The sequence below is a fragment of the Balaenoptera physalus genome (assembly GCF_965194825.1).
Source record: "Balaenoptera physalus genome assembly, chromosome: 3".
Classification (NCBI taxonomy): Eukaryota; Metazoa; Chordata; class Mammalia; order Artiodactyla; family Balaenopteridae; genus Balaenoptera; species Balaenoptera physalus.
Window position 1 is genome coordinate 13,934,023 of NC_138890.1, and position 27,230 is coordinate 13,961,252.

Below are 27,230 nucleotides of genomic sequence, written 5' to 3' on the forward strand. Positions count from 1 at the left end.
CGAGCCCTCCCACGCACTGGGGTAGGTAAGTGCACCAGCGCCCTAGGTTTTGCAGCCGGGTCCGAGACCGGCGTGGCAGCTTCCGCCACACTCATCATGGCGTTGGTCGCCGTTGCGTAACTTCCTCTCGCGACGGGAAGTGCAGGGTTCTGTAAGCATGGCGGCGTCGAAGGTGAAGCAGGACATGCCACCGCTGGGGGGCTACGGCCCTATCGACTACAAGCGGAACCTTCCCCGTCGAGGACTGTCGGGTCAGTGTCGCCCTGCGCCGGGGTGTCAGGGTCTGGGCCTTCTGGGCGCCGCGGCGGGGTCGGGATGCCGGGGAGTCTAGCGGGCCTCAGTTTCCCTCTCCATATGACGGGAGGCGGAGTTCCAGGATCCCCAACAGCTTCAGTACTAACAATAACGACAACTGCTGCAGTTTGTCGAGCATTTACTAAGCCCTTTGCCTCCTTGGAACAGCCCAAGAGGTCGGTCCCGTTAATTATTCCCATTTTACAATTGATGAAACTGAGGTTAATTTAGCCCGCGCCGCGAGCCTTCCGCCACGTTTCGGTTTCACAGGTGGGGAAACTGAGGCCCGAGAGAGGATGCGACCTCCCCACAGGGCCACCCAGAGCAAAGCTGGGGCCGAAACCCGGAATACCGAGGGAATTTAAAAGATGTTCTGAAAAAAAAAAAAAAACACGTTATGTGCAGTGGTTCCTCCCCCAACTTCAGGCTATCCCAGAATTATGTGTTCTTAAAATTGTCAGGGGTTCTAAGTAACGTTTTAAATTTTTTTATTGGGTTCAACACAAAAAAATGTAAGTGAGAAAGTAAAAGGCGCCCATACTCTGCACCCAAGGATAACAGAGAAATATAAAAAATGTAAAACGAGTTAAGAATGAGTACTTTGCTCCAAGTCATTGAACTTTACATTTAACCCTGCGCATGTTATGAAAATTATGCCTCAATTAAAAAGCAAAAAAATTCATGGGCATAGTTTCAAAAAAAAAAGTTATAATTCAGACAGTAGAAAAGTTATTGTCAGGTGAAAACTCAGGTCTTCCCCCGCCCCTTCTTGGCTTTTTTGTAATCCAGAACAAAGGTTGGCAAACTTTTTCCGTAAAGAGCCAGATAAATATTTCATGCTTTCTCTGCCAGATGGTCTTTATCCACTATTGCTGCTTTTTTTTACAACTTTGCAAACCTAAAAGTGTTCTTAGCCCGAGGGACGTACAAAAACAGGTTACAGACTAGATTTGGCACCACATGGGCACTCGACTCTAGACTCATTCCTAGATTCAACAAATATGAAGTGATCTGAGTCTCTTCTTAACACCCAGGTCAGTGCACTCCTCGGGTGTGTGGCATGAGGTCTGTTTATACATGGATAGTTCTGTGACCAGGCTGCAGACCAGGCTGCAGAAAGATCCTAGCCCTTGGGTCTCCCTGGGCTTCCCACAGTCAGCATCTCTTTCATTTTTAAGTCACAAATGTGGCCCATATCCTGGTCCCCTTCCAGTTAATAATACAGCAGTGCCTCCCGTGTGCCTCAAATACCACCGATTGGGGTTGGGTCTCACATCACAGCCCTTGACACCAACTTTCATTGCAGCACAGACAGACCCACCCCAGTCTTTCCTGGTTGCAGAGGGGTGAGGAATATAAGACCACACTCCTTTCTGGGATGTGGTCTTTGTTTATGTACCTGCATTTAGTAATTGTTGAGTGCATCCGTGGTGCTGGGCTATGTCCTGAGGAGCTCACTGTTTAGCTGAGGAGACAGACACACCACTCCATAATTTCCCATCGTGGTCAGTGCCGAGGCCCAGGATAACTGGGGCTTGCTTTAGCCAGAATGGGCGAAAGGACCTCTCTGAAAAGGATTTCCCCAGGCAGAGGGAACAGTAAATGCAAAGGCCCTACAGTCTGTCTTGCACCCTGCCCTCATCCTCTGTCCTCCAGCCTTATCCACAGCTGCTCTCTCCCAGTCAGTCTTGCTCTTGTCAAGGCACTGTGGCCCCAAGCCTGGCACCCACTCCCCTTTTCTCTGCCTGGCCCACTCAGCGCCAACATCCCAGAACATGCCAAGCTGGCTCAGGCCGCCTTTAATCCATGCTGCTACCGAAGTGACTGCTACCCCCACCTTTTCCCTTTATCTCTCACCCCCAGCTCTCCTCTCTCCACTCCCACCTGCACCCAGCGAGTGGCCCTTTCTTTTTTTCTGGTATCTTTAACATTTTTATTGAGATGCACATGCCATACCATACAGTTCACCCATTTCATGTGTACAGATCACCAATTTTTAGTCTATTCACAGTTGTGCAACCATCGCCATGATCTAAATTTACAACATTTTCATCACCCCAACAAGAAATGCTCTACCCGTTAGCAGTCACTCCACATTCTCTCCCAGCCCCTGACAACCACTAATCTGCTTTCTGTCTCTATGGATTTGCCTCTCATATAAATGGCATCATTCACTCTGTGTCCTTTTTGTGTGACTTCTCAGCACTTTTTTTTTTTTAATGTCTGAAACATTTATATTAACATATTTCCATACAAATAACCCAATGAAAGTTTAGTATTAGTTGTTTTGTTTGTTTGTTTTTTTATACTGCAGGTTCTTATTAGGCATCAATTTTATACACATCAGTGTATACATGTCAATCCCAATCGCCCAATTCAGCACACCACCATCCCCACCCCACCGCAGTTTTCCCCTCTTGGTGTCCATATGTCCGTTCTCTACATCTGTGTCTCAACTTCTGCCCTGCAAACCGGCTCATCTGTACCATTTTTCTAGGTTCCACATACATGTGTTAATATACGATATTATTTTTTCTCTTTCTGACTTACTTCACTCTGTATGACAGTCTCTAGATCCATCCACGTCTCAACAAATGACTCAATTTCGTTCCTTTTTATGGCTGAGTAATATTCCATTGTATATATGTACCACAACTTCTTTATCCATTCGTCTGTTGATGGGCATTTAGGTTGCTTCCATGACCTGGCTATTGTAAATAGTGCTGCAATGAACATTCGGGTGCATGTGTCTTTTTGAATTACGGTTTTCTCTGGGTATATGCCCAGTAGTGGGATTGTCTCAGCACGTTTTTAATGCTTATGTTGTAGTATTTCAGTGCTTCATTCTTTTTTATGGCTGAATAATATTCTTGCACGGATGGACCACATTTTGTGTGTCCATTTACCACTTGTTGGACATTTGAGTTGTCTCCACCTTTTGGCTGTTACGAACAGTGCTGCTGTGAACATTCCTGTACAGGTTTCTGTGTGAACATATGTTTCCTTTCTCTTAGGTGGAGTAGAATTGCTCGGTCATATGGTAACTCCACATTTAACATTGTGAGGAACTGCCAGACTTCCCAAATTGGCTGTACCATTTTCGTTCCCACCTGCAATGTACGGGACTTCGAATTTCTCTGCATCTGGACAACACTAATTACTTTCCATTTAAAAAATTTTTAGCCATCCTAGTAGGTGTGAGGTGGTATCTAGTGTGGCTTTGATTTGCATTTCCCTAGGGACTAACAATGTTGAACATCTTTTCATGTGTTTATTGGCCATTTATATAGCTTCCTTGAAGAAATTTCTATTCAAATCCTTTATGCATTTTTAATTGGGTGGTTAATCATTTTATTATTGAGTTTTAAGAGTTCTTTATATATTTTGGATACCATTCCCTTATCAGGTATATGATCTGCAAATACTTTCTTCCAGTCTGTGGGTTGTCTTTTCAGCTCATTGATGGTGTCATTTGCAGCACAAAAGTTTTAAATTTCAACGAAGTCCAATTCTATTTTTTCTTTTGTCACTTGTGCTTCTGGTGTCATATCTAAGAAACCATTGCCTTATCCAGGGTCACAGAGAATGACTTCTCTGTTTTCTAAGAGTTTTATGTTTTAGCTCTTAGTACATTGAGGTCTTTGATCCATTTTGAGTTAATTTTTGTGTATGGAGGGAGGAAGGAGCACACTTCTTTTGCATGTGGCTATCCAGTTGTCCAATTTGCTGAAAAGACTGTTCTTTCCCCATTGAATAATCTTGGCACCCTCGTCCAAAATCAATTGACCGTAAATGTGAGGGTTTATTTCTGGACTCTCAGCTCTGTTCCATCAATGTACATGTCTATCCTTATGCCAGGGCACACTGTCTTGTACACACAGCTGCGTGATAAGTTTGAAGAGTCCTCCAACTTTGTTCTTCTTTTTCAGAATGGTTTCAGCTATTCTGGTCCCTTGCATTTCCATATGAATTTCACGATCTGCTTGTCAATTTCTGTGGGACTGGGGCGGGAAGGTTGGGATTCTGATGGGGACTGCTGAATCTGTATCTCAGTTTGGAGAGTGCTGCCATCTGAACAATGTTAAGTTCCGATCCATGAACACAGGATGCGTTTCTATTCATTTAGGTCTTCTTTACATGTGGCCCGCACCCCCTTCTGGGCATGCCCCTCGTTGGCCTCTCCCACCAGACTGGCAGCTCTGGAGGCACAGACACCCCCTGAGGGCCTGGGGCCTCAGCCTCACCACTGTCAATGAGGAATAGATGAATTAGAGCTGCATCATCTTAAAGGCCACCTTACCTTAGTCTTGGAATTTATCTTACAGATGGGCCCACACATGGGTGCCCAATGTTGAGGGCAAGAGGTCCTCACAAAGACAGTCTCTCAGTCATTTCCCTGGGGCTGGGTCGGAAGCAGCAGCCCCAGGCCTCTCTGCAGCTGTTGCAAATAACGGGCAGCTCTGATGAAACACTCCCACCCAATGGAAAGAACGTTGAGTGCCCAACGCAGGTGGTCAGCCATTGTGGGAGAGCCATGGGTGCACCAGGGACTGGTCCTGGGCACTCGGCCCTCTCAGGAGAGGTCCTACTTCTGAGCACAGGAACCAGGGTGCCCTCGCTACCTTGTGCCCCATAACGTGGAAGTGCCTTACCCTGAGCTCATGTTTTTAACAGGTTGAACTAAAGGAATTAAAAAATTGAGCCAGTTTCTCATTATCTCTGGGTCCAACAGAGGTGCCAGAGGAGCCTTGTGCTGGAGACGAGCTGAAGAAGAAAGAGCCCCCACTTTGTCCCCCCACGAGTCCCAGGAAGTGGCTTTACCCACCATTTGCCGGTCCTTTACTGGGTGTTAAATGGAGCTCGGTCTGGCTGAGCTTGTCAATTCACCCCAGCAACCACGAGTTCTGTCCAGAGGAGAGACTGTGGCTTGAAAGATGAGGTGGTGCAGGACGAGCCAGCCCCAGCCAGGCCCCAAGCGTCCAGACCTCCCTGAAGACCCCAGCAGGCTCATGGCCTGTCAGAATTACAGCACAGGTGCCCACGTGTTCTCAGTAAATATTCATTTCGGCCTCTGTCTCCTGGGGTCCCGGGAAGGGGCTCCACCCCACTGGGCCGGGAGGAAGCAGCACCTGGGAGCCCAGGGGGTGGCTGGGCAGCCCCTGCAGGGCACTACCTGCCTCCGGCAGCCCCATCCAGCCCCCTGTGGGCAACACACAGGGAGGTGGCCCAGGCAGCCAGAACCTCCGTGGAGCTGGGACGCAGCGTGGACACCATCCTTCCCCATGGGGACCAGCTGGCTGAAGGGAACCAAACAACCTTCTAGGCAGTGGCGGGGCCAGGGCCACCCAACCGTAAAAGTTTAGGCCCTCAGGCCCTCTCATAGTCTCTGCCAGGCCTGTACCTTCCAGGAACCCTGGCGTGGGGGCAGAGGTGTAGCAGCCTCGCAGCCTGGTGTCCCTGCCCGCAGAGTGGGTGAATGGGATAAAGAGTGGGCTGCAGCTGCGGGGGAGGGGGTGTCCAAGGGAGGGGGCCAGTGGACTTTCCACAGAGACAAAAAAATGTAGTCTGAAAAAATAAGCATTAGAGACGGTACCAGCCATCTCTGGCAGGGGGTTCATGAGGGCTTTTGCCTTCTCCCTCATTCATGTTACTGGAGTATTTGCACAGCGAGCGGGTTATGCTTCAGGAGAAGAAAGGACAAGGTGGCCTGTCCCACGTGCAGGTGCTGAGCAGCGCCCCCTCTCCCCACAGGCTACAGCATGTTCGCCGTGGGCGTCGGGACCTTGCTCTTTGGGTACTGGAGCATGATGAAATGGAACCGCGAACGCAGGTAGGCCCTGCGCTGGTGAGAAGGGGAGCTTGGGGACGTGTGCCTGTGGACTTGGTGTACCTCGGGGCGCCTTGTCAACTCCTCAGGCCTCAGGGAGTGCAGGCCCTGACACAGCAAGTCCATTTCTGGGCTTTACCCTCAAGGAATGACTGACTAGTAAGCAAGAAGCTCGCCTCCAGATGTTTACTGGGTGCCCTTGACCTCCACCACTGGGTACCCGAGGGTCCACGTTAGCATAGCAGAGGTGGAGGTGGAGGGACAGGCCCGTGATGCACTCTCTTAGTGGGTTTTTGTCTTTTTGTGGGTGGTGATCAGGTAATGATGATACAAAGGCTTAAAAAGCAGATCGTGCAAGACAGTGGCCGGGCCAGCAGTACAGGGCCTGAGGGACCCAGGTCTGCAACGGCCTTGGTTGGGACTCTGGCCGCCTCTGAGCTTGCCCAACGCCCCACCACGTGGCTCCTTCTCATTGGCTCCCAACGATCTGGGCCCCTCCACCCTCTCCCACTCTGTGTCCTGTGTCCTTAGCACCCACCTTGAGCTTGCCCACCCCCAGCACAGGCGGTGCTGGAGAAGGCCTAGCACGTGGAGGGCGCTCAACATTGTTGAGTGAACTCAGGAGCACCTGGTGGGTGCTGGACGCTAGGGCCGCCACACTGGGCAGGCAAGACCAGGCCCAGTCTCCCAGAGGGACCCAGTAGTAACCACGGTGTGTGACTGTGGTGAGGGCAGCAGCCTGGAGCGGGGCTGCTACCCTGGGTCCTGGGGAATGGGGAGGGGGTGGGAGGGTTGAGGTGGGGGCTGAAGTTCACCCAGACCCTTCCTTGTGCTACTGTGAGATTCCTAGTGATGAGGGGACAGGGCCGGAGGCTACCTACCCCCTGGGCCACATCACTGGGCATCGCTCTCCCCACGCCACCCAGCACAGGTGGGGCTGGTGGCTTGGAGATGCCAAAAATCAGGGAGAAGAAAGGAGCTGCCCATGATGCTTGCCCCCCCCACGGTTATTTTGCGGTGAAAAGGATGTGATTTTGTAAAGTCCAGAACCCGATGATGAACGTTCCCCACAGTTAACTGCAATCATCAGGCCCGGGCTATTTTTAGGATTTAAAAAAAAGTTTTGAACAGAAAAGAAAGTGTGAAGCCAGCAGTCTTGTGGACTGACGCCGCCTGTGTCAACTGCATGCACCCCCCCCCATCCCCCGTCTCAGGCTGCTGGTGGGCAGAGCCCACTGCCCAAGCCCTTCCCCCTTGCTTGCCTCTCCCCCAAACCCCTTTCCAGGGTAATGCATGTCCAAGGGCCTCATCATCTGCCCCCCATCCCACCATGGTCTGATCTGAGTGTTGGTTTTGGGATTTCACAGGCGCCTGCAGATCGAGGACTTCGAGGCCCGCATTGCACTGATGCCTCTGTTGCAGGCAGAGAAGGACCGGAGGTGTGCCGCTGGGGCCAGGGTCGGGAGGTTACAGGCCTGAGTGCTGCAGCCTGCAGCGTGGGATAAGGCCAGAACACACATGGGGACCGACAGCCATGACCTTGTATGTGGCTCCAGGGGATGCCATCGTCTTTGGAGAGGGCCCCAAACTTGATTTGCAGCAGAGACCCAAGAGGGAGAATGGAAGGGCTTCTGGAGGAGGGGGCATTGGGGCCGGGCAGGAGGACAGTAAGAGTTTGCCAGTGGAAGAAAGGAAAGAAGAGGAGTCAGCGTGTGCAGGGTTGAAAGCTGCAGGAGGTGATGGGGAGGTGGAGCAGGGACAGGTTTGGCAGGTTTGTTAGGCAGGGGCCCCTCAGGGTGGTCAGGCCTGTCGCCCACCTCCCACCCTGTGCCCGCAGGGTTCTCCAGATGCTTCGGGAGAACTTGGAGGAGGAGGCGATCATCATGAAGGATGTGCCGGATTGGAAGGTGGGTCTTCAGCAGGGAGGGTGGGGGTCTAGGCCACTGCAGAAATGCAGCCTCCCACAGAAAACCTGGGGCAGAGGGGTAGTGGGTGCCAAGTGCCGGAAGGGCAAGGCAGTTTTGGGTGTAGGCGCAGTGGCTGCCAGGCCTGGTGGGGTCCCAGCAGGCTGCATGGGCCTAAGGGGTTAGCTGCGCCGCCACCCATACCCTTCTGTCCCCGCAGGTGGGCGAGTCCGTGTTCCACACAACGCGCTGGGTGACCCCCACGATGGGCGAGCTCTACGGGCTGCGCATGAACGAGGAGGTTCTCCGTGCCACCTATGGCTTCATGTGGTACACGTAGGCGCCTGTGCCCCTCAGACCACTGGACCCCTACTCCCTCCCCACTAGGAGAGAATAAACGCTCTGGAGACTGGCCTGCCTGTGTCCTAGGGACTGAGTGATTGGGGGTTGGGGGGCTATGGGGTGTCACAGGAGGTGCAGGGACTAAGCAGAAGATGCCAGTGGGATGGCCCCTGGATCACCCTTCAGCATCGGCTACCAAATATGCCTGGACTTTTTCCTACCTTTGTTGAAACCCTGCTTGTCAGCAGCCAACCCCTTCAGATGGGGGGGCTTCTCCACCTGGGTACGGGGTGGGTGGGTGACCTGCATAGGAGAGCACCGGGATGGAGAGGGGCGCAGCAGAAGCGGGTCCCCTTGCTCCCAGGCCAGGATCCCATAGCAGGGGTAACCGGCCCATCGCTGCCCCTCCAGACTTTGTTTTCCTGCCAATATTCGCAACTCTGGGATTCCCGCCATCCTCTGAGGCAGCTGCATTGCTGGCGCAGTGGGGTTAAGTCCACTTGCACCTACCGACCAACGGCTGTGCGCAGCGCCTTCGCGGCGTCTCCTGATTGGCGGACACACGGTGGGTGGGAGGAGAGAGGACGCCCCCTCTGCCCAGGGATGCACTTAAAAGGCTGTGGTGGTGGTGGCTGCCGGTGCGCACAGATCACCTCCGCCATGAGCAGCGCGGCTGGCCCGGGCCTAGCGGAGGCGCCCGAGGAGCGGTGTTTCCTCAGGTCAGCCGGGGAGAGGGACGGGAGGCTGGGCCATGGCTGGAAGAGGGCCTGGGGGACCAGGGGCTGTAGATCAGAGGCAAAGGCATGGCCGGGATGGGGGGCGGGGAGAATCCCAGGCCCATCCCGCATTTCACTGGAGAGACTAAGCCTGCAGCTGCCAACACCGCCAAAGCTGTGTTGCCAGGGAAACGGCATCTGCAGCAGGCCCGCCCCTCATGAATTACTCATCAGCACCACTGGTCGCTCCCCCGTTACCCACAGCCTAAGCAGGGCCCGCCTCCCCTTTCCATCTTTCCCAGGGACCCTGGAGCCCATGACCCTTGTCCCCCATCCAGGAAGAGCTGAGCTCTTTTAGCCCCTCAGATGCTCACACACTCCTTGATGGTGCACCTGCTACTAACCCCTTGTTCAGAGGAGAAAACTGAAGCCTGGGGAGGGAAGCCACTGGCTGCCCTAGGGCTAAAGTGATTGTTAAATACATAGGCCACTTGCCAGCGGGCTGATGAATTTGGGGTCTGGAGCTGGCAGCTGTGGTTGTGCCTTCCACCTTGTCCTAAGTCATCCTCTTGTGTCCTTCTCTAAGCGCTTGTGACATGGGACCCCAAGCAGGGCTGTAGACCTCACTGTAAACCAGACCCCACAGTCCTTTGTGCGGCTACCTGCCCACTGTCCACTCAGCCCCTCTTCTCAAGGCAGATACTGTGGAGCGACTGGCTGATGTCCAGACTCAGCGAGAGACCCAGCACATGCTAGGCAGGGGGAAGAAAATGTTCTAGAAGCTGGAGCTGTGACTTCACCTGGTGTGGGGGATGGGGGGCCCTCAGATGCCAACTAAGGAGTGATGGGGTGCTGTGTGTTGGGTGGGAGTGGAACACGGGGAGAGGAGGCTGAGATGGGAGACATAGTGGGGGGCCTGTAAGTAAGGTGAGGAATTTGAATATTCTCTGAATACTGGGGACCCATAAGAAGGTTTGGGACGGGGTGGTGAAATCTGGTGTTCAAGTTTTCAAAGCCCCCTCAGCTTGTGTTGAGTTTGGGGGAATGTGACTGCAGTCGGCAGCCAGGTGAGCAATGATGAAGGGCTGGTGGGCAGAGGCACGAGGGTGGAGAGAAGCAGATGGAGCTGAGAAAGCAGGGAGCGTGTGGCACAGGCACCCTAGCCTCAGAGCTTCATCTCTAAAAAGCCCCCTCCTGGAGCATTTTGCCCCTTCTGGGGCTGGTGGGCAAATCGCGGGGCCTCACAGCTCCTCTCATCTGGGGGCCGAGGTTGGGAGAAGCAAGAGGCACCCTCATAAACTGAGCACCGCTCCCCAGTCCCATAACAGTTCTGCCCTATCCCCTCCCCTGCCCAGAGCAGCTGCTGCCCCTACCCTCAGGCTCCTAAGCCTGGACTGCCCTCTGCCTGTGGAGTCCCGGTTATCTCTCCAGTGACCGGTTAGGCAGGAAGATAAGGTTCCAGGTGGAGGCCAGAGCCCAAAGCTTTGGAACAGAAAGAAGAGGAGGAATGGATGATCCTCCCCCAGCCCTCCTGCGGGGGCAACAGAGCTGTCACAAGATGAAGACAGAGGAATGAGCCATATTCTTCCTGCCTGCCTGCCTGCCTGCCTGCCTGCCTGCCTGCCTGCGCTGGGTCTTTGTTGCTGCTCACAGGCTTTCTCTAGTTGCGGTGAGCGGGGGCTACTCTTCGTGGAGGTGTGTGGGCTTCTCATTGCGGTGGCTTCTCATTGTGGAGCACGGGCTCTAGGTGCGCGGGTTTCAGTAGTTGTGGCTCGCGGGCTCTAGAGCTCAGGCTCAGTAGTTGTGGCGCACGGGCTTAGTTGCTCCGTGGCATGTGGGATCTTCCCGGACCAGGGCTCGAACCCGTGTGCCCTGCACTGGCCGGCGGATTCTTAACCACTGCGCCACCAGGGAAGCCCCGCCACATTCTTAAAGCGCCTTCGACGTTCTTTCCCGGGAGCTGGGCCGGCCTGTCCTGGGGGCGCTCTTCATCTGGCCCCACCATGAGCTCTGTTTCCCCACCCGGTCCTTCAACCTCCTGCAGCATCAGCCGCAGACACCTGGGAGTTGAATCTGGCTCTGCTCGCTGGGGTGACAAGGCATGTCACCTTGCCCTAAGCCTCCATCTTCCCCATCTGTGTGGGACCCGGAAGTATCTTTCTGACCAAGTTTCTCAGCCTCGCTCTCTCTGCCTCTCTTCTGTCCCTTGAACCTGCCAAGTTCATTTCCACCACAGGTCCTCGGCCCTCACTGTTCTTGCCACCTGGATTACCTCCCACAGCACTCCAGGCCAGCTCCTCCAGGAAGCCCTCCCTGACTCCCCATTGCATAGCAATGCTTGCTTCCCACCTCCACCCCTCCTGCTGCCTGGCCTGGTCACACTGCACAATTGGCTAGAAGGTTGTGGTCTCCTGCTCACAGAATCAAAAAAAGGAACCTCAGGATTCATCCCAACAAACCTCTGCCCATCTGTAGGTCTCCCTCTGCTTTGCTCACACTCTATCCGTGGCTCTGGAGACAGACACCAAGGGTAGAAGGCTCAGTTTTCCAACTTGCTTCCTACATGACTCTGGGCAAACCATTTTATTTATCTGAGTTGTTATATGTTCTTCCAACTCTTCTGGGCCTGGTCCTTTTACAATAATAATAATAATGATAATAATTATCATAATAACAATTATTATTATTATCATTACACTCTAGTGTGTGCTGAGCTGGGGGCAAGTGCCGTTCCCCAGCTGGAAGGGGTCCTGGCTACGGGAAGCTGGCATCAGGCTATAGACCCTGCCCAGCTGCTCCAGCCCCTGATTCTGGAGTGAGGAACGTCTTCCAGTCCTCAATGCCAGCCAGCTCTTCCTCTCTGTAGCCACCAAGCCCAGACCAAGGCCAGCTTGGGCCCTGCTCTTAGAAGGGCCCAACACTTGGTTTAATGCTCTGCCATCACCATCTTAAAATTCTTAATAATTATTGATCAAGGGGCCCCACATTTGCATTTTGCACTGGACCTAGAAAATTAGCCTGTCCTGCCTTCTCTTTTGCAAAGGAGGAAGCAAGGCTCAGAGAGATGAGACGGACCTCAGTCACTCACTGAGCTGGGGGCTGAGCTTCACCTCAAGCACTTTGGCTCCATTTCTCTGGCCACAATTATTGAATTTTATCACTGTCCCTGAAGAGGGATCACCACTGAGTCTCATAGCTGCAGGCGCCACATCCACCTCCCCATGTGAGCCATCAAACTCTGCTGCCTTGGACTTCCCTGGTGGCACAGTGGTTAAGAATCTGCTTGCCAATGCAGGGCACACGGGTTCGGGCCCTGGTCCGGGAAGATCCCACATGCTGCGGAGCAACTAAGCCCGTGTGCCACAACTACTGAAGCCCCCGCGCCTAGAGCCCGTGCTCGGCAACAAGAGAAGCCACCGCAATGAGGAGCCTGCACACCGCAATGAAGAGTAGCCCCTGCTCGCCGCAACTAGAGAAAGCCCGTGCTCAGCAACAAAGACCCAACGTGGCCAAAAAAACAAAGCAAAACAAAACAAAACTCTGCTGCCTTTAAAACCCACCTCCCCCAGGCACCCCCAGTCCAGTTAACCTCCAGTGTCCTAGAATCCTTTCAGTGGTTTTCACTGCCTGAAATCCACGCGTCACCCCCAACAACTAAGTCCTTCATGCTCTATTCCCCCCTCTGGGTTCCTCTTGCCTTGGGGGCTGGGGGCATCTGGGTGAGGCTCTATATCCCATGCTTTGGGGCAATAGAACCAACATGCACTGCCATGCACTTCTTCGACCACCAGAGGGCTCCCGCGCCTCAGGCTTGTGCTCAAAAGTCCCGCCGCCTTCCAGACTTCCGTTCAATGGTGTGTGCGATGGATGAGGAAACTGAGGAAGGGTCTTCGGCTCTGGGCACGGGGTGGGGGTGGCATCCGGACCTGGCTCGGAACATTGGTGGCACATTTCTGGCTCCAGCTGAGTCTCTGTCTCTAAGTCTTTCCATCTCTTTGTGTCTCTGAGCATCTCTCCCCACTCTGACCCCCAGCACAGCGGAGGCAGCTGCCCTGGAGCGGGAGCTGCTAGAAGATTATTGCTTCGGGCGGCAGCAGCTGGTGGAGTGGTGCGGCCATGCTAGTGCCGTGGCTGTGACCAAGGTACCTGACCCCTGATTCTCAACCTTGACCCCAACCAGATGGCCAGCCCACCAGAGTGGAGGCCTAGCTGCATGACCCCCATGGCCAGGATGGTCATTTCTGCCCTCAAGAAGCCCCTCTTTGCTTGGGGCCACCCCAGCCCATCACTCAGATGGGGAAACTGAGGTCCAGAGAGGATCATCACTGGCCCAGGCCAGGGTGTTGATGAGCGTCAGGACAGAGACGGGGGTCCCCACAAACGTGGAGGCAACCACAGAGATAGGTCTGGGGCCCTTGACTGCCTGCCTCTGCCACCTCCTGGGTCTTGAGCAGAGGGGACGTCAGTTCCTGAAGTCTGAGCATCCGCAAACAACTCCCAGCCACAGGTGGGGGAACTGAGGCCCAGAGGTGGGGAAGGGTCTGCGCAGGGCCCTGGGGGGTTGGAAGTAGAGCTATGTTTGGCTCTGGAGCAAACCCCCAGGCCTCGAGGTGCCTGCAAGAGATGCAAGAATAATAGCAATGACGATACTACTGTCCAGTGTTTTGTGTCATGTTGCCAAACCACCCTGGGCCTCAGTTTCCTCCTCTGAAAAAGGGTAATAAACTGACACCAATTAATAAACACAAATGCCTTAGAAAAGTGCCTGATTGAGTCAGGGCTCCAGCAGGTTAACCCTTTTCCTCTTCCTCCCCTTCTTCCTCCTCTTCTTATTACCACTGTATAGTTTTTTAAAAACTTAGTATCTTTCTTTATGTGGACTCAATTGTCTTTTAACTTAAATGTTGCTAGTTCCAAGTGAAACAGATCCTGAGTGAGATGCTCAGAGGAAAAGAGAACAATGAAAATCAAAGCCACAAAAGCAAACTCAGTGTAGTAAACTCACGCCTGGCCATTGATGACCAACCGTCCAGTTTTTGCACTGAAAGCTCTGTGTTTGTCCAGAGGCCCCTCGGTCCTAGCCAGCTGGACGTTATCACTCTCCCCGACTTGGTTGCGGGTCTGGGGCTCTGGGCATGGCATGGTGGGGTCATAGGTAGGACCAGGTTGGGTCAGGACCTTGCTGAGGCCCTGGGGAGGAGACTCAGAAAGGAAATAACTTTCCCTCTGTGTGGTTGGAGGTTATAGTTGGGCCCCCTGGAGCCACCCTGGGCCTGGTAGAGACCCCACAAGCCTGTCAGAGCCATTGTTACTCCCATTTGATAGAGGCTGGGGAAGGAGAGTGAGCTGAGGCCAAGCAGAGAGTCAGGGTAGGGCTGAGACTCTTAGCTTCTGCGTTAAAAGAGAGGGAGATACACAGAGACACAGAGGAGAGTCTAAGAGATACAGAGACTGAGAGAAAGACACAGAGGCGAAGACAGAAACGAGAGACACGTCTCATCTGAGGAGAGACACGTAGAGAGTCTGAGAGATACAGAGAGAAAGACAGGGAGGTGAAGACAGAGGCCAACGGAGAGGGACGGATGGAGAGAGACAGGGTATGGCGCGTTGGAAAAATACCCCCCTCCCCTACTGCCCCCAGCTTTGGGGCCTCCGGGAGGGACGGAGGGACGGAGGCCTGGAAACATGAGCGGGGGGAGGGGCAGCCACTGCAGTGGAAAAAGGTGGAAGAATGTCTGCAACTCAGGCCGAGAATAAACAAACCGCACTCTGGGCTCGGGTCGTGGCAGGAGGCACGTTTTTCTGCTTGGGCTTGGCAGAGCCTGAGGCAAGGACTCTGGGTCTCCAACAAGGAAACTGAGGCCCCCAGAGGCCCTGGCCCCTCTCCTCCTGTCCTGTCCTCTTGCCTCCAGGCCCAAGCCCTATCCCATCCTCTACTCCAAGCCTCAGTTTCCCCACTGGAGTAAAGAGAAGTTCCGAACGCCATGCCTTTGCCTTTGCTGTGCCCCTGCCAGGTGTTCCCTTTGCCTGCCCACTCCCGGAAGCAGAGGACGGTGCTAGTCGTGTGCGGCCCGGAGCAGAATGGGGCAGTGGGGCTGGTCTGTGCCCGGCACCTGCGGGTGTTTGTGAGTAGCAAGGATTTCCTTGGCCTCCCAGGGTCACACTCCCAACCCATCCTTGAAAAACAATTGCTTCCTCCTCTTATTAGTGTCCCAGGGGGAGGATGAGGCATGTCAGGTTACAGAATATGCCCAGTGCTTGTGCCAGGCAGTGTCTGCTGCCTGGTACCCAGATCGGGGGGCAGAGGCCCAGTGGGGAGCCTGGGAGGGCCCCAGTGCTGACCCCTTCCCACTCCCCGCAGGAGTACGAACCAACCATCTTCTACCCCACTCGCTCACTGGACCCGCTGCACCGCGACCTGACTACCCAGTGTGAGAAGATGGACATCCCCTTCCTGTCCTATCTGCCCACGGAGGTCAGCTCAGGTGGCAACTGAGGGGGTTGGTGGGGGACAGTGCCCCAAGATCGACCCCTGACTCTGCCTGCCCTTCCAGGTCCGGCTCATCAATGACGCCTACAGGCTGGTGGTGGACGCTGTGCTGGGCCCCGGTGTGGAGCCGGGCAAGGTCGGGGGCCCCTGCATGCGTGCGCTGGCCACGCTCAAGCTACTGTCCATCCCCCTCGTGAGCCTGGACATTCCCTCAGGCATGTCAGGTGGAGCGGGGGGCATGAGGACCTGGAGGGCTTGGGTGGAGGCCCCTGTACCCTGGCTTCTGGTGGTCCCAGCCTGTCTGCCCACCCTGAGCCTCAGTTTCCCCAGCATGGATGGATCCTGCACTCTGGGTGAGGCTGAGGGTCATGTCCATCCCTCGGATGGGGAATACCCAGGCTGGTGCCCATGTGACCCTGGGTCCCCTCCCCCCTACACCCAGCACAGTGTGCCCGCTGCCCACCCTGGCCCAGTCACCCGGGGCAGACGTGAGCTCACTCGGCAAAGGCCCCGCTCATCCTGGCCACCGCCCCAGGCCTGTTGGAGCCATTAGGCAATGGGCAGAACGGAACAAACAGCTGCTGGCCAGCCAGACCCTCCGTGGGGGTGGCCAGACTCAGGGGGACATCACCCGGATTACAAGACCCCGGGGTCATACCAGCAGGATGCCACAGAGCTGGGGGTGGTGTCTAAGGGAGGAGGTGGGCTGAGGGGACAGACTGCAAGCTCATGTCTGAACAGATAGCCTTGGACAGAGAGGGTCTCCCTGTTAGGTCAGGAGGGATTATTAGTGGCCCCTAGTCTGAGGGTGGAGGCTAGGGTCAGAGAAGGAAGGATTAAAGTCAGAGGGAGGAGGCTTTTAGTTAGTGGCCCCAGACAGGTCAGAGGGAGGAGAGAAGGCAAAGCCCCTAGTCTGAAGGTGGAGGCTCATTTGAGGGATGGCAGAGGCTACAACCCAATGAGGGAGGGGGCAGGGTCCTGCCAAGTCAAAAGGCAAGATCTAGTCTGAAGGTGAAGGCAGGGATGTCAGGTCAGAGGGAAGAGTCTCTAGTCAGAGGGAGGAGGATGGCTGCTCAAGTTGGGAGGGGTGGGGGGCACATCTTGTCAGAGGCAAGAACCTGGGGCAAAGAGACAGGTCTGATGGGGGAGGCTTGCCTGAGGATGGTGGCAAGTCTGTCCCCTGAGTAGAGAGTGGGGATCTGGGAGGAGGCTGGGAGGTCTGGGTGGAAAGAGACTTTAGTTTAAGTAGGGGAGCTCAGGATTGATAGGGAGGGAGGTATAGAGACAGACGCCGGGTCAGAAGGCAGACGCATAGGTCTGATTGGGAAAGGGCAGCAGGTAGAAATGAGGTCGTCTGAAGGCAGAGGCTGAGTCAGATGGAGGAGGAAGATTGGGCAGCAGGATGGGAGCAGAGGTAGACAAGTATGAGGGCAGAAGCTCTGGTCAGAGGAGGAGGGAAACATCTCCAAGGAGCGGGGAGAAACTGGCCTGAGGGCAGAGGCTCAGTTTTATGGGAGGCAGGTCTGACCAAACTCACGGGTCAGAGCAGAGGCTGTGTCTGATGGGGAAGGGGAAGTGGGTGATGGGGCGGCAGGTCTCTTGTCTGAGAGCCAGCACCCCTTCCAGCTCCTGATCCCCGCCTCCCATCCTTCCTCCCTCAGGCTGGGACCCAGAGACCGGCGGCGACGCCGAGGACGGGCTACGACCCGACGTGCTCGTATCGCTGGCGGCGCCCAAGCAATGCGCCGGCCGCTTCTCCGGGCGCCACCACTTCGTGGCTGGCAGGTTCGTGCCCGACGACGTGCGCCGAAAGTTCGCTCTGCGCCTACCGGGGTACACGGGCACCGACTGCATCGCGGCGCTTTGACAGCCACCCGTGCCCACGCGGCTTGGGCCCGCGCCAATAAACACACGTACCACCGCCACCTCGCCTGGGCCTCCTCTGTGCGCGGGGTCTGGCGCGGGGGTGGGGAAGCTCAGGGAGGAACTTCCCACCGGTCCCCTGGTGGCCCCAAGGCGGGAGGGATGGAGGGCAGACGTAAATGGGACTTCCCGCTGGCCTCGGAGAAAACGAGCCAGAAGATTGGAGGGTAGATTCAGGGTGGGATTTCCAGGCTGCTCAGGGTGGCCTAAAGCCAACAGAATCGAAGTTAGACCCGATGGAGGATTTCTAGCCTCCTAAAGGGCGGCTTAAACATTGGAGGTTCGGACAGCTTCAGGCTGGATTCCAGGAGGCACTTCCCGACGTGGAGAACAGAGGGTGGGCTAAGGAGGGGACTTCCAGCCGGCGACGAGGGGACTCAGGCCAGCCCGAGGGCGGAGATACAGCCGGACGCACCAAGGGGGGGGCGACCCAAAGAGGTTGTCTGCGCACCGCAGTCACCTCGGGCCCGGGAGCGTTGCTTGGACGGGGAGTGGCCTGGACGGGGCGTGGCCTGCGGTCGCGTCCCTCCCACATCCACAGCCCCAGCGGCCGCCAGACCCGCGGGAGTCCGACCCGAGTGCACAGCGGAGCTGGGACCCTCCCTCCGACTTTCGGACCTGGCCATGGCGTCACTGCAGATACTGCTCTGCCTCTGTGTCGCCACCGCGCACCTGGCGGGGACCCGAGGTGAGGCGCCCCCAGACCCCAGACCAGCCCCCTAGGCGCCGAACGTCTGACAGAGGGCGTGGCAAGCAGCCGGAGCCTGGAGACAGAACCAACGGACCCAGTTGCTTCCCCAGGCTTGCATTCCCTTTGCCAGCCTCGGGGGTGGAGTGAGGGGGCAACGAAGAGATGGAGCTCTGGGACCACCTGGGGCAGGAGGGGATCTCATCCACTGTCTTCCCTCCTCCAAGGGACGATAGGGGCACCGGGAGTGTGGCTATGAACTTCAGGCTCCTCTGGATTCTCAGGACTGCAGGGTGCCCATCTCAGCCACAGCATTTGGACCCTGAATCATCCAGTCTTGGCCTCAGTATGAAGGGGCCAGAGCTGTCCCCTCTCACCTAACTCCTTCCCTCTTCCACACACACACACACAGCACTCAGAAAAGAAATTCCCATTTCTGGAACACTCAGTGCAGTGGGGAACTGGGCCCATTTCTCAGATGGGGAGACTGAGACTCCAAGAGGGAAGGGACTTGTCTGAAGTCACTGCCCAGCCCAGCTATCTCAGACAACTCGTGGCCGGAGAAGCCAGGCTAGATTCCAAGGACTTCCCACTGGCAGCTTGGGCCCCAAGTGCAGGGATGAAAGGTAGACTGAGGGAGGGACTTCCAGTCAGCAAACGGATGAAAGAAAATTCAGATCAATATGACATCAGGGAGGGGCACAGCCAACTGAACCCATGGCCACTGAGCACAGTGGGAGAACTGGGTCTGGGGAGCAGAGTGGACACAGACTTCCCCAACCTAAGGGGCTGTGTCAGAGTGAGGGATGGGGCTGTGGGAGACTGGGGGTGGGGAGGTCATGGGGAGGCTTCCTGGAGGAGGGGGTGCTGCAATTCTCGGGATCAGCCAGAGCTGGATTCTGGCTTCTCCTCTGTGAAATGGGGACGATCGTGGCAGCACTTTGCATACCAGGAGTTCACAGAGGTCCTTCCCCCTACCCCTCACCCCTTCGACAGGCACCACCACCCCTGAGGAGCCCATGGTGACTGCGTGGGGCCTTGAAGGTTCATTGCTGCATCCTGGCCAGCCCTCGCCAGCCCTGGAGGACTGGGAAGGTGAGCCAGCTTGGGTCCGAGTCCTCGTTCTGCTGTGGACTCTGTGTGAGCTCTGGCTGGTAGGGTCTTGTGAGGAGGGGATACAAGCTGGGTGAAGAGCCCAGGACTGTCCTGGTCCCTGGGCATGGCAGCCCCTGGAAGCGGTGCCCCAAGAGGTCTAAGTTTTAGGAGCAGGGAGATGAGAGCCCAGGCTGTTTGTCCAGGAGGAAACCAGGGTGGGGCGGGGCGGGGCGGTGAGATAACCAGCTCAGTTCAGTCGGGGAAACAGGAGTTCTGGAACCCAAGTCTCTAGCTTCCCAGCTAGGAAGGTTCTATTTGACTTGCTCTTGAATGAGGAAAGGAGTGAGCGCCCCTTGGGGGGTTGATGGAAACAGAAGCTAACCTGTGAGAGACCAGACCCTTCCCACCTCTGGCTTCCGTGAAACGGAGGTTGCCTGATAGGTTCAGTGGGCAATGAGCAAGGTCCCAGCTGGCAGTGATGCGAGGCCGCTAGGCAGTGGAACAGCTGGTCTCAGGCCTGGCTCCTCGTGCTGCCTTTATATCTCCTTACACCTCAACGGTTCTGAATTCTGAGTGGGGGCTGGTGAGACAGTGGCAAGATCTCAGCATACACTCATGGGCCAGCTCAGATACTGAGCAGCAGAACTAGGGCCGGTGCAAGCGCAATCCAACCTCCCCTGATCCTTTTACAGCTCCTTCTGCCCTCGAGGGCTCTGGATCTGGGCAGGCTGGGCTAGCCCATGCACTTTTGTGGGGAGGGGGACCTGGCTTAAACACGCAGATGGGGGTGGGCAGGCCGCAGCCCGGGCTCCTGCATGAACTGATGGGGCCCGACCGGCTGAGGCCCGGGTCCCAGCGCGTGTGGTGCCCGCAGAGGCCAGCGAGTGGACGTCCTGGTTCAACGTCGACCACCCGGGAGGCGACGGTGACTTCGAGAGCCTGGCTGCGATCCGCTTCTATTACGGGCCGGCGCGAGTGTGCCCGCGGCCGCTGGCGCTGGAGGCGCGCACCACAGACTGGGCCCTGCCGTCAGACGTCGGCGAGCGCGTACACTTGAACCCCACGCGAGGTTTCTGGTGCCTCAACCGCGAGCAGCCCCGAGGCCGCCGCTGCTCCAACTACCACGTGCGCTTCCGCTGCCCGCTCGGTGAGGGCGGGGCTAAGGGAGCGGCGGGGACTGGCCATAGGTGGATGAGGCCTGAAAGGATGGTGTTGTGTGTGGGGGGGTGGGGGGTGCAGGGCGCGGCTAGGAAGAGGCGGGGTCTTTTAGGAGCAAGGCCGCAGGAGAGGGCCGGACCGGATAGGAGAGGGGCTTTGGAAGGGAGGGGCTAAGAATGGCCGGGGCCCAGGTGGGGGTCAGGAAGGGGCCCCCAGGAACATAGCTCCCTCTCACTGCCGTCTTTTGCTAGGCCTTAGAACTAGGGCCGTTCTGTGGAGGTGTGTTTGAGCCCCAGATGTGTGTGAGACGCAGGGAGAACAGCAGGGCTTATCTTGGCGAGGGCGGGAAGGTACCTCAACTGCACATTCGACTGGTGCGCCTGGGGGAGCACCGATTGAGGCAGTGGGCAGGACTTCTCTCTGACTCGGATGCACGTGACGGGAGCACCCTCCAGTCCCACACTGTCAACAGAATTCCAGGTTCTACCTGACGCCCCCATCCCTGCCCTCTCTCCAGAGGTCACGTGGGGTGCGTGGGGCCCGTGGGGTCCCTGTTCGGGGAGCTGTGGGCCAGGCCGTCGCTTGCGCCGCCGCCGCTGCCCAAGCCCCGCTGCGGATGCGTGTCCTGGGCGTCCCCTGGAGGCGCAGAAGTGTGTGAGGCCTCCATGTCCAGGTAGGAGGGGCGGGGCCTGGAGGAGATAGTGGGGTTAGAGGCGGGGCCTGGGTGTAGGGGCGGGGCCAGTTGAGGGAAGTACCTAGAGGGGCTAGTTGGGGCGGAGCCTGATGGGGCGGCGCCTGGAGGGAGGAGGCGGAGCCTGAGTGTAGGGGCGGAGCCTGGACGACCAGAACTTGGACCACGTGGAGACTGGCTTTTCCTTCCCTTCCGGCCCCCGAAGAGCATTGGTAAATGTGTACATCTGGACGGGTGGACGCCATGGGGGTCGCGTCCAGTCATGGGCAGATCTGAGGAGGCGCTTCCTCTGTGTGCCTGTTGGAGTGTGCGGATGTCCTGGTGGACGTGGATACACACAGAAGCTGGCTCACGCACTCGGGGTGCACACACGCGTGGCATTCGCAGGCCACGCCCGTCCCCCATGCCCACGCGGACATGCGCTCACACCCTGGCAGACACGATGCCCAGGCCCTCCCTGGGCCAGACACCAGGCCAGCCAGGAGGCGACTGGAAATTCCAATCAGGCCTGGTCTCCACAAACATGGTCTGGAGACTGCCCCAGCAGAGCGTGCAGCAGGGTGGGGGAGCACAGTGGCCAATGGGGTGGTGGGATCCCCACCCTACTCTGCTTGGCTCTGCCTTCTCTGTGCCTCTGCCCTGAAGTTTCCAGTGGAATTTTCCATTTTATGGCGAAACCACAGGATTGTGACGGGAGGGAGATGTTCTGGGCCCAAGACCCATCCCCTCGCTGGGCCCCCAGCCCCTGCCTGAACATTTCCCCTCATGCTAGAAGGAGCCTCTCTGCCCTGTAAGAGTCACCTATCCTGTCCCCTCCTCCAGGGCATCTCCTTCACACCAGGACCCCAAGTCCCTCCCCTTGGCCCAGCCCTGACCACTCAGCCCCATGTCCTTCACACCAAGGGCTGCTCCAAGCAGGTCCATGCTGAGGACTCTCTGAGGGGAACAAGGTGGGGAGGGTGTCTGAGTACCTTTGCTGAGTGACTGATAGAGAGGAAAGCCCTCCCCAGGAAGGGGTCAAGAGTCTTCTCTGCCTCCTGTGTCCCCCCTCCCCCAGGGTGTGGTCCCAACACCTGTGGGTGCCCTGACCACATCCTTCTGGGCTCGGTGGTCACCCCATCTGGGCGTCCGCTGCCACAGCCAGGGTCTCCTTGCGAGACTGGCCTGGCACCATGGCTACTAGCCATGCCCACGGAACCTTCTGGGTGCCTGGAGTCTGTGCCAGCAGCCGAGCCAATGTCAGTGCCCAAATGGATGGCTTCCCTGCAGGCATGGCCCAGGCCCAGGCCAAGAGCTCCAACTCTGCTGTGGTCACTGTTGTCCTTAATAAGTTGGGTAAGTGACTCGTGGCAAGAGGGATGAGGGGGCTGAGGAACTGGGGAGGAAATTCAGGGTGACACCAAGCACTTGGGATGATGTGATGCACAGTGAGGCCAATGGGGCAAGAAATAAGGTGTAACGGTCATTGGAGAAGATGTGAGGTGACAGGTGGAGTTGCAAAGGGAAGCATTAAGATTAAGCATTAAGGGCACAGTCTCCAGCAGATGTGAGGTGAACCTGAGTGAGGGGAGGGTCATCAGAAAAGGCCCAAGTGAAACAGGGCATCACTGTAAGGGAAAGGATGGGGCCCTGCTCTTGGGAAGGGTCATTGGGAGAAGCTGGGATGGGGCAGGGCCCTGACCTTTGCTGCCTCTGCCCCCAGAGAAGCCCTACCTGGTGAAGCACCCTGAGTCCCGAGTTCGAGAGGCTGGCCAGAATGTGACCTTCTGCTGCAAAGCCTTGGGCACCCCCATGCCCAAGAAATACTCCTGGTGAGTGCCTTGCCCCATGCTCAAGGGTCTCGCGCCCAGCTTTGGGGTTGGAATGGGCTTCCCATGGAGACTCAGAGACTTGTGAGTGCCTCACAAGTGCCTGTGTGGTGCCTCAGAGACCCAGAGGAAGCTGCTCTGCAACCTCCCTGTGCTCCACGTGGGGCGGGACGGATGCAGCCCCTCCCCCGTGCCAAGGGCATTCATGGTGTTGCTCACCCACCACCCAGGTTCCACAACGGGACCCTGCTGGACAGGCGAAAGCACAGGTACAGGACCCACCTGGAACTGCATGGGCTTCACCCAGACCAGGCAGGCACCTATCACTGCAAAGCGTGGAATGATGCCGGGGCCGTGCGATCGGGCACTGCCCAACTCACCGTGCTTGGTGAGCGTCCTCAGCAACCCTACCCACAGCCCTGAGCGAGCCCTGACACCAAACTGAGCCCCAACCCCAGCTAAAACGCAACTTTAAATGGAAGCCCAACTTCAGACTGATCTCTGACCTTGCTCAGTCGGATCCCAGGCTCCCACTGAGCCCCCGGGTTGAGCCTCTGACCCCAATCTAGGCCCCCAACCTTGGCCTCCATGGAGTTCCCCCCCTTACCCTGATCTGGCTGATTTCTTGCTCCACAGCCCCAGGCCAGCCAGCCTGTGACCCCCAGCCCCGAGAACACCTGATCAAGCTTCCAGACGACTGTGGTCAGCCAGGCAGCGGCCCCATCTACCTGGACGTGGGCCTTTGCCCTGACACCCTCTGCCCCAGCTCTGCAGGCTCGAGCCCCCGATGTGGGGATGCAGGCTCCCGCTGCTGCTCAGTGCACCGCCTGGAGAGCAGGAAGATCCACTGCTCTGGCTACATCCTCCCAGTCAAGATAGTGGCTGAATGTGGCTGCCGGAAATGTCTGCCCCTTCGGGGGCTGATCCGGGGACGTGTGGTGGCCGCTGACTCTAGGGAGCCCTTGCGCTTTGCTCGGATCCTCCTGGGCCGGGAGCCCATTGGCTTCACATCCTACCAGGGTGACTTCACCATTGAGGTGGCACCTTCCACTCAGCGGCCGGTGATTACTTTCGTGGATCCCAGTGGCCAGTTCGTGGACACTGTCAGGGTCCTGCCTTTTGACCCTCGAGGTGCGGGCGTGTACCATGAGGTCAAGGCCATGCGCAAGAAAGCCCCTGTCATCTTAGATGCCAGCCAGAGCAACACGATATCCCTCGGGGAGATGGAGGACGAAGCCCCCTTAGGCGAGCTGGTCATCCCGCCGAGAGCCTTCCGCAGAGCTGATGGTGAACCCTACGCAGGGGCTGTGGAGGCCCGGGTGACATTCGTGGACCCCCGAAATGTCACCTCGGCGGCCGCCGCCCCCAGTGACCTGCGATTTGTGGACGGTGACGGGGAGTTGGCTCCACTGCGCACCTACGGCATGTTCTCGGTGGACCTGCGTGCTGCCGGCTCCGCAGAGCAGCTGCAGACCGGGCCGGTGGCCGTGCGTGTGGCTGCCAGCCAGATCCGAATGGCCGGCCACGTGGAGGCCCTGAAGCTGTGGTCGCTGAACCCTGACACGGGCTTGTGGGAAGAGGAGAGCGGCTTCCAGCGTGAGAGGTCGGCGGCCTCACGGGTCCGCCGGGAGGAGCGGGTCTTCCTGGTGGGCAACGTGGAGATCCGGGAGCGGCGTCTGTTCAACCTGGACGTGCCTGAGCGCCGCCGCTGCTTGGTGAAGGTGCGCGCCTACGCCAACGAAAAGTTCACCCCCAGCGAGCAGGTGGAGGGCGTGGTGGTCACGCTGGTCAACCTGGAGCCTGCCCCCGGCTTCTCGGCCAACCCCCGCGCCTGGGGCCGCTTCGACAGCGCCGTCACTGGTCCCAACGGGGCCTGCCTCCCCGCCTTCTGCGATGCTGACCGGCCAGACGCCTACACCGCCCTGGTCACGGCCACCCTGGGCGGGGAGGAGCTGGAGCCCGCCCCCTCCCGGCCCCGCCCCCTCCCGGCCACCGTGGGCGTGGCCCAGCCCTACCTAGACAAGCTGGGTTACCGCCGCACCGACCACGATGACCCCTCCCTCAAACGCAATGGCTTCCGCATCAACCTCGCCAAACCCAGGTCCGGCGACCCCACCGAGGCCAACGGCCCCGTGTACCCGTGGCGCAACCTGCGGGAGTGCCAGGAGGCCCCGGTGACCGCCAGCCACTTCCGCTTTGCTCGCGTGGAGATGGAAAAATACGAGTATAACGTGGTCCCCTTCCGCGAGGGCGTGCCGGCCTCCTGGACTGGAGATCTCCTGGCGTGGTGGCCCAACCCGCAGGAGTTCAGGGCCTGCTTCCTCAAGGTGAAGATCCAGGGTCCCCAGGAATACATGGTCCGCTCCCACAATTCGGGCGGCAGCCACCCTCAGACCCAGGGCCAGCTCTACGGTCTGCGGGATGACCGGAGTGTCCGAGACCCCCAGCGCCCTAGCACATCTGCCGCCTGCGTGGAGTTCAAGTGCAGCGGGATGCTGTTCGACCAGAGTCAGGTGGACAGGACGCTGGTGACCATCATGCCCCAGGGCAGCTGCCGGCGCGTGGAGGTCAACGGACTCTTGCAGGATTACTTGACCCGGCACCCCCCTGCTGCACCCGCTGATGACCTGGCTGCCTTCTCCATGCTGGCCCCGCTGGACCCTCTGGGTCACAACTATGGTGTCTATACAGTCACTGACCAAAGCCCAAGGCTGGCCAAGGAGATTGCCATCGGCCGCTGCTTCGATGGCTCCTCTGATGGCTTCTCCAGGGAGATGAAGGCCGATGCTGGCACAGCCGTCACCTTTCAGTGCCGGGAGACACCAGAGGGCCGGCCGAGCCTCTTCCAGAGGCTGCTGGAGTCCCCATCGGCAGCTCTTGGTGACATCCGCAGGGAGATGGGCGAGGTGGCCCGGGCACAGGCACGAGCCTCAGGTCCCCTCCGCACCCGCCGTGGCAGGGTCCAGCAGTGACCCTGGGCCCCAGCCTCACTCCTCTGCCCTGCTCCAGACTCCTCTGTCCTTGGGAAGCCTCTTCAGGTTTCTGGGTACTTCCCTCCCCTGCCCAGAATTCAGTCAGGTCCGATGGTGGAAACGCAGGCAGATAATTGTTGCTGTGTGACGTGAAATGGAGTTTGTCCTGACTGTGGAAGCCAGCATCCTGGGGTGATGGTCGGGGCTGGTGACCGACTGAGGCCCAGAGGGGATCATTCCCAGCTCACATGCCAGCTCTGATTTCATTTCATATTTTGACCCTGATTTCAGATAATCTGCCCTTTCAGATTTCCGTGCTGAGCCGGATGCTTTATTGGGTCCTCTACCCTGAGTTTTGTTCTTGGGGTTATTTATTGAATAAATAATAACAGGTGTGAGTGTGGGGTCTGGACATGGCCCATTGAAGGTCTGGGGAAGAGGCTTCTTGGCTCTGGGGCGGGGGAGCACAATTCTCATATGTTTGGTGCTTGGAGATTCCCCAGGGGGTCGGGGCAGGGATTCAATTAAAGATGCTGCATTTCCAACTCCTGGTGTCAGTCTTGGGGAGAGAAGGATGGAGGCTGGGGCTGCTGGATCCAGGTGCACCTTGGCAGGCAGAAACAGGCCTGAAGCACATACGGACATGGCTGTGCAAGCGGCTTGCAGGCCCCCGTGCAGCCCCGGACACTCCTCAGGCAGGCACGTGGGCCCCAACTGATGCCCACAGAAGTGCATCTGCGACGTGTGTGCAGAGCCGACTCATGAGCAGCCCAGGCTTGTGCAGCCCTGACTGCAAAACACAGTAGCAGCGGCTGCCCTGGCCTTATCCTCCTTGCTTGGCTGTGGTCAGTGGCTCCTATCTGGCCACATGCCCAGGGGCTACTGTGGGCAGGGAGAGGCCCTGGCAGGGCCGCTTGCCCCAGGAGGCAGGAACTGAGGCTTCCCTGGACTACTTCCACCGGGGCCACAGCTGCCCTGCCCTGGGTCACACCCGGCTGAGGCCTGGCCATGCCTTGACCACATGGTGATTTGGCTGCCCAAGGCCATGGTCCTGAGTCCTCTGACCTCACCGGGACTCTCAGTCTGGAGGTGCAGAACCATCACTTGCTTGCGCTCTGTGTGCGCGTGGCCAGGCAAGTTGTCCTGACACCCCATGGGGCAGGCGCTGTTCTGACCACACCCCCACTTTCCAGACAGAGAAATTGAGGTCCCAAAAAGGAGAGGCAAAGGGCTGCTTGGGCCTTGGAGTGAATCCCGGCAGGAGCGGGGGCTCCCCGGGTGACCCAGCAGTCCCCTCAAGAACACGCGTGAGACTCCCTTGG

At 57.6% G+C, this 27,230-nt stretch overlaps 3 protein-coding genes across 3 annotated transcripts; all 3 read left to right on the forward strand.

Annotated features, from left to right (window-relative positions):
* The first annotated feature begins 101 nt into the window (after positions 1-101).
* Positions 102-8,439, forward strand: NDUFA13 (NADH:ubiquinone oxidoreductase subunit A13). Its single transcript, XM_082457803.1, has 5 exons — positions 102-251; positions 6,046-6,124; positions 7,489-7,560; positions 7,959-8,028; positions 8,246-8,439. Exons 1-5 carry the CDS (start codon positions 158-160, stop codon positions 8,363-8,365), a joined length of 435 nt encoding a protein of 144 aa, XP_082313929.1. The 5' UTR covers positions 102-157; the 3' UTR covers positions 8,366-8,439.
* A 223-nt stretch (positions 8,440-8,662) lies between these two features.
* On the forward strand, positions 8,663-17,498 carry YJEFN3 (YjeF N-terminal domain containing 3). The gene is made up of 6 exons (XM_082457767.1): positions 8,663-9,086; positions 13,117-13,225; positions 15,098-15,208; positions 15,445-15,558; positions 15,638-15,788; positions 17,235-17,498. Exons 1-6 carry the CDS (start codon positions 8,971-8,973, stop codon positions 17,438-17,440), a joined length of 807 nt encoding a protein of 268 aa, XP_082313893.1. The 5' UTR covers positions 8,663-8,970; the 3' UTR covers positions 17,441-17,498.
* Positions 17,499-17,974: 476 nt separating this feature from the next.
* Positions 17,975-26,306, forward strand: CILP2 (cartilage intermediate layer protein 2). Its single transcript, XM_082457806.1, is given in 9 exon segments — positions 17,975-18,184; positions 19,181-19,279; positions 20,154-20,426; positions 20,955-21,110; positions 22,186-22,263; positions 22,266-22,463; positions 22,831-22,939; positions 23,167-23,324; positions 23,573-26,306. Coding segments are annotated over 9 exon segments (3,471 nt in total). The 5' UTR covers positions 17,975-18,120; the 3' UTR covers positions 25,909-26,306.
* Positions 26,307-27,230: the final 924 nt, after the last annotated feature.

Coding starts and splice junctions, on each gene's coding strand:
- YJEFN3 (XM_082457767.1), top strand. CDS start 8,971: ATGCACTTAAAAGGCTGTGGTGGTGGTGGCTGCCGGTGCGCACAGATC. Junction 9,087..13,116: donor GAGGAGCGGTGTTTCCTCAG/GTCAGCCGGGGA, acceptor TCTGACCCCCAG/CACAGCGGAGGCAGCTGCCC. Junction 15,789..17,234: donor GAGCCTGGACATTCCCTCAG/GCATGTCAGGTG, acceptor TTCCTCCCTCAG/GCTGGGACCCAGAGACCGGC.
- NDUFA13 (XM_082457803.1), top strand. CDS start 158: ATGGCGGCGTCGAAGGTGAAGCAGGACATGCCACCGCTGGGGGGCTAC. Junction 252..6,045: donor TCCCCGTCGAGGACTGTCGG/GTCAGTGTCGCC, acceptor CTCTCCCCACAG/GCTACAGCATGTTCGCCGTG. Junction 6,125..7,488: donor AAATGGAACCGCGAACGCAG/GTAGGCCCTGCG, acceptor GGGATTTCACAG/GCGCCTGCAGATCGAGGACT.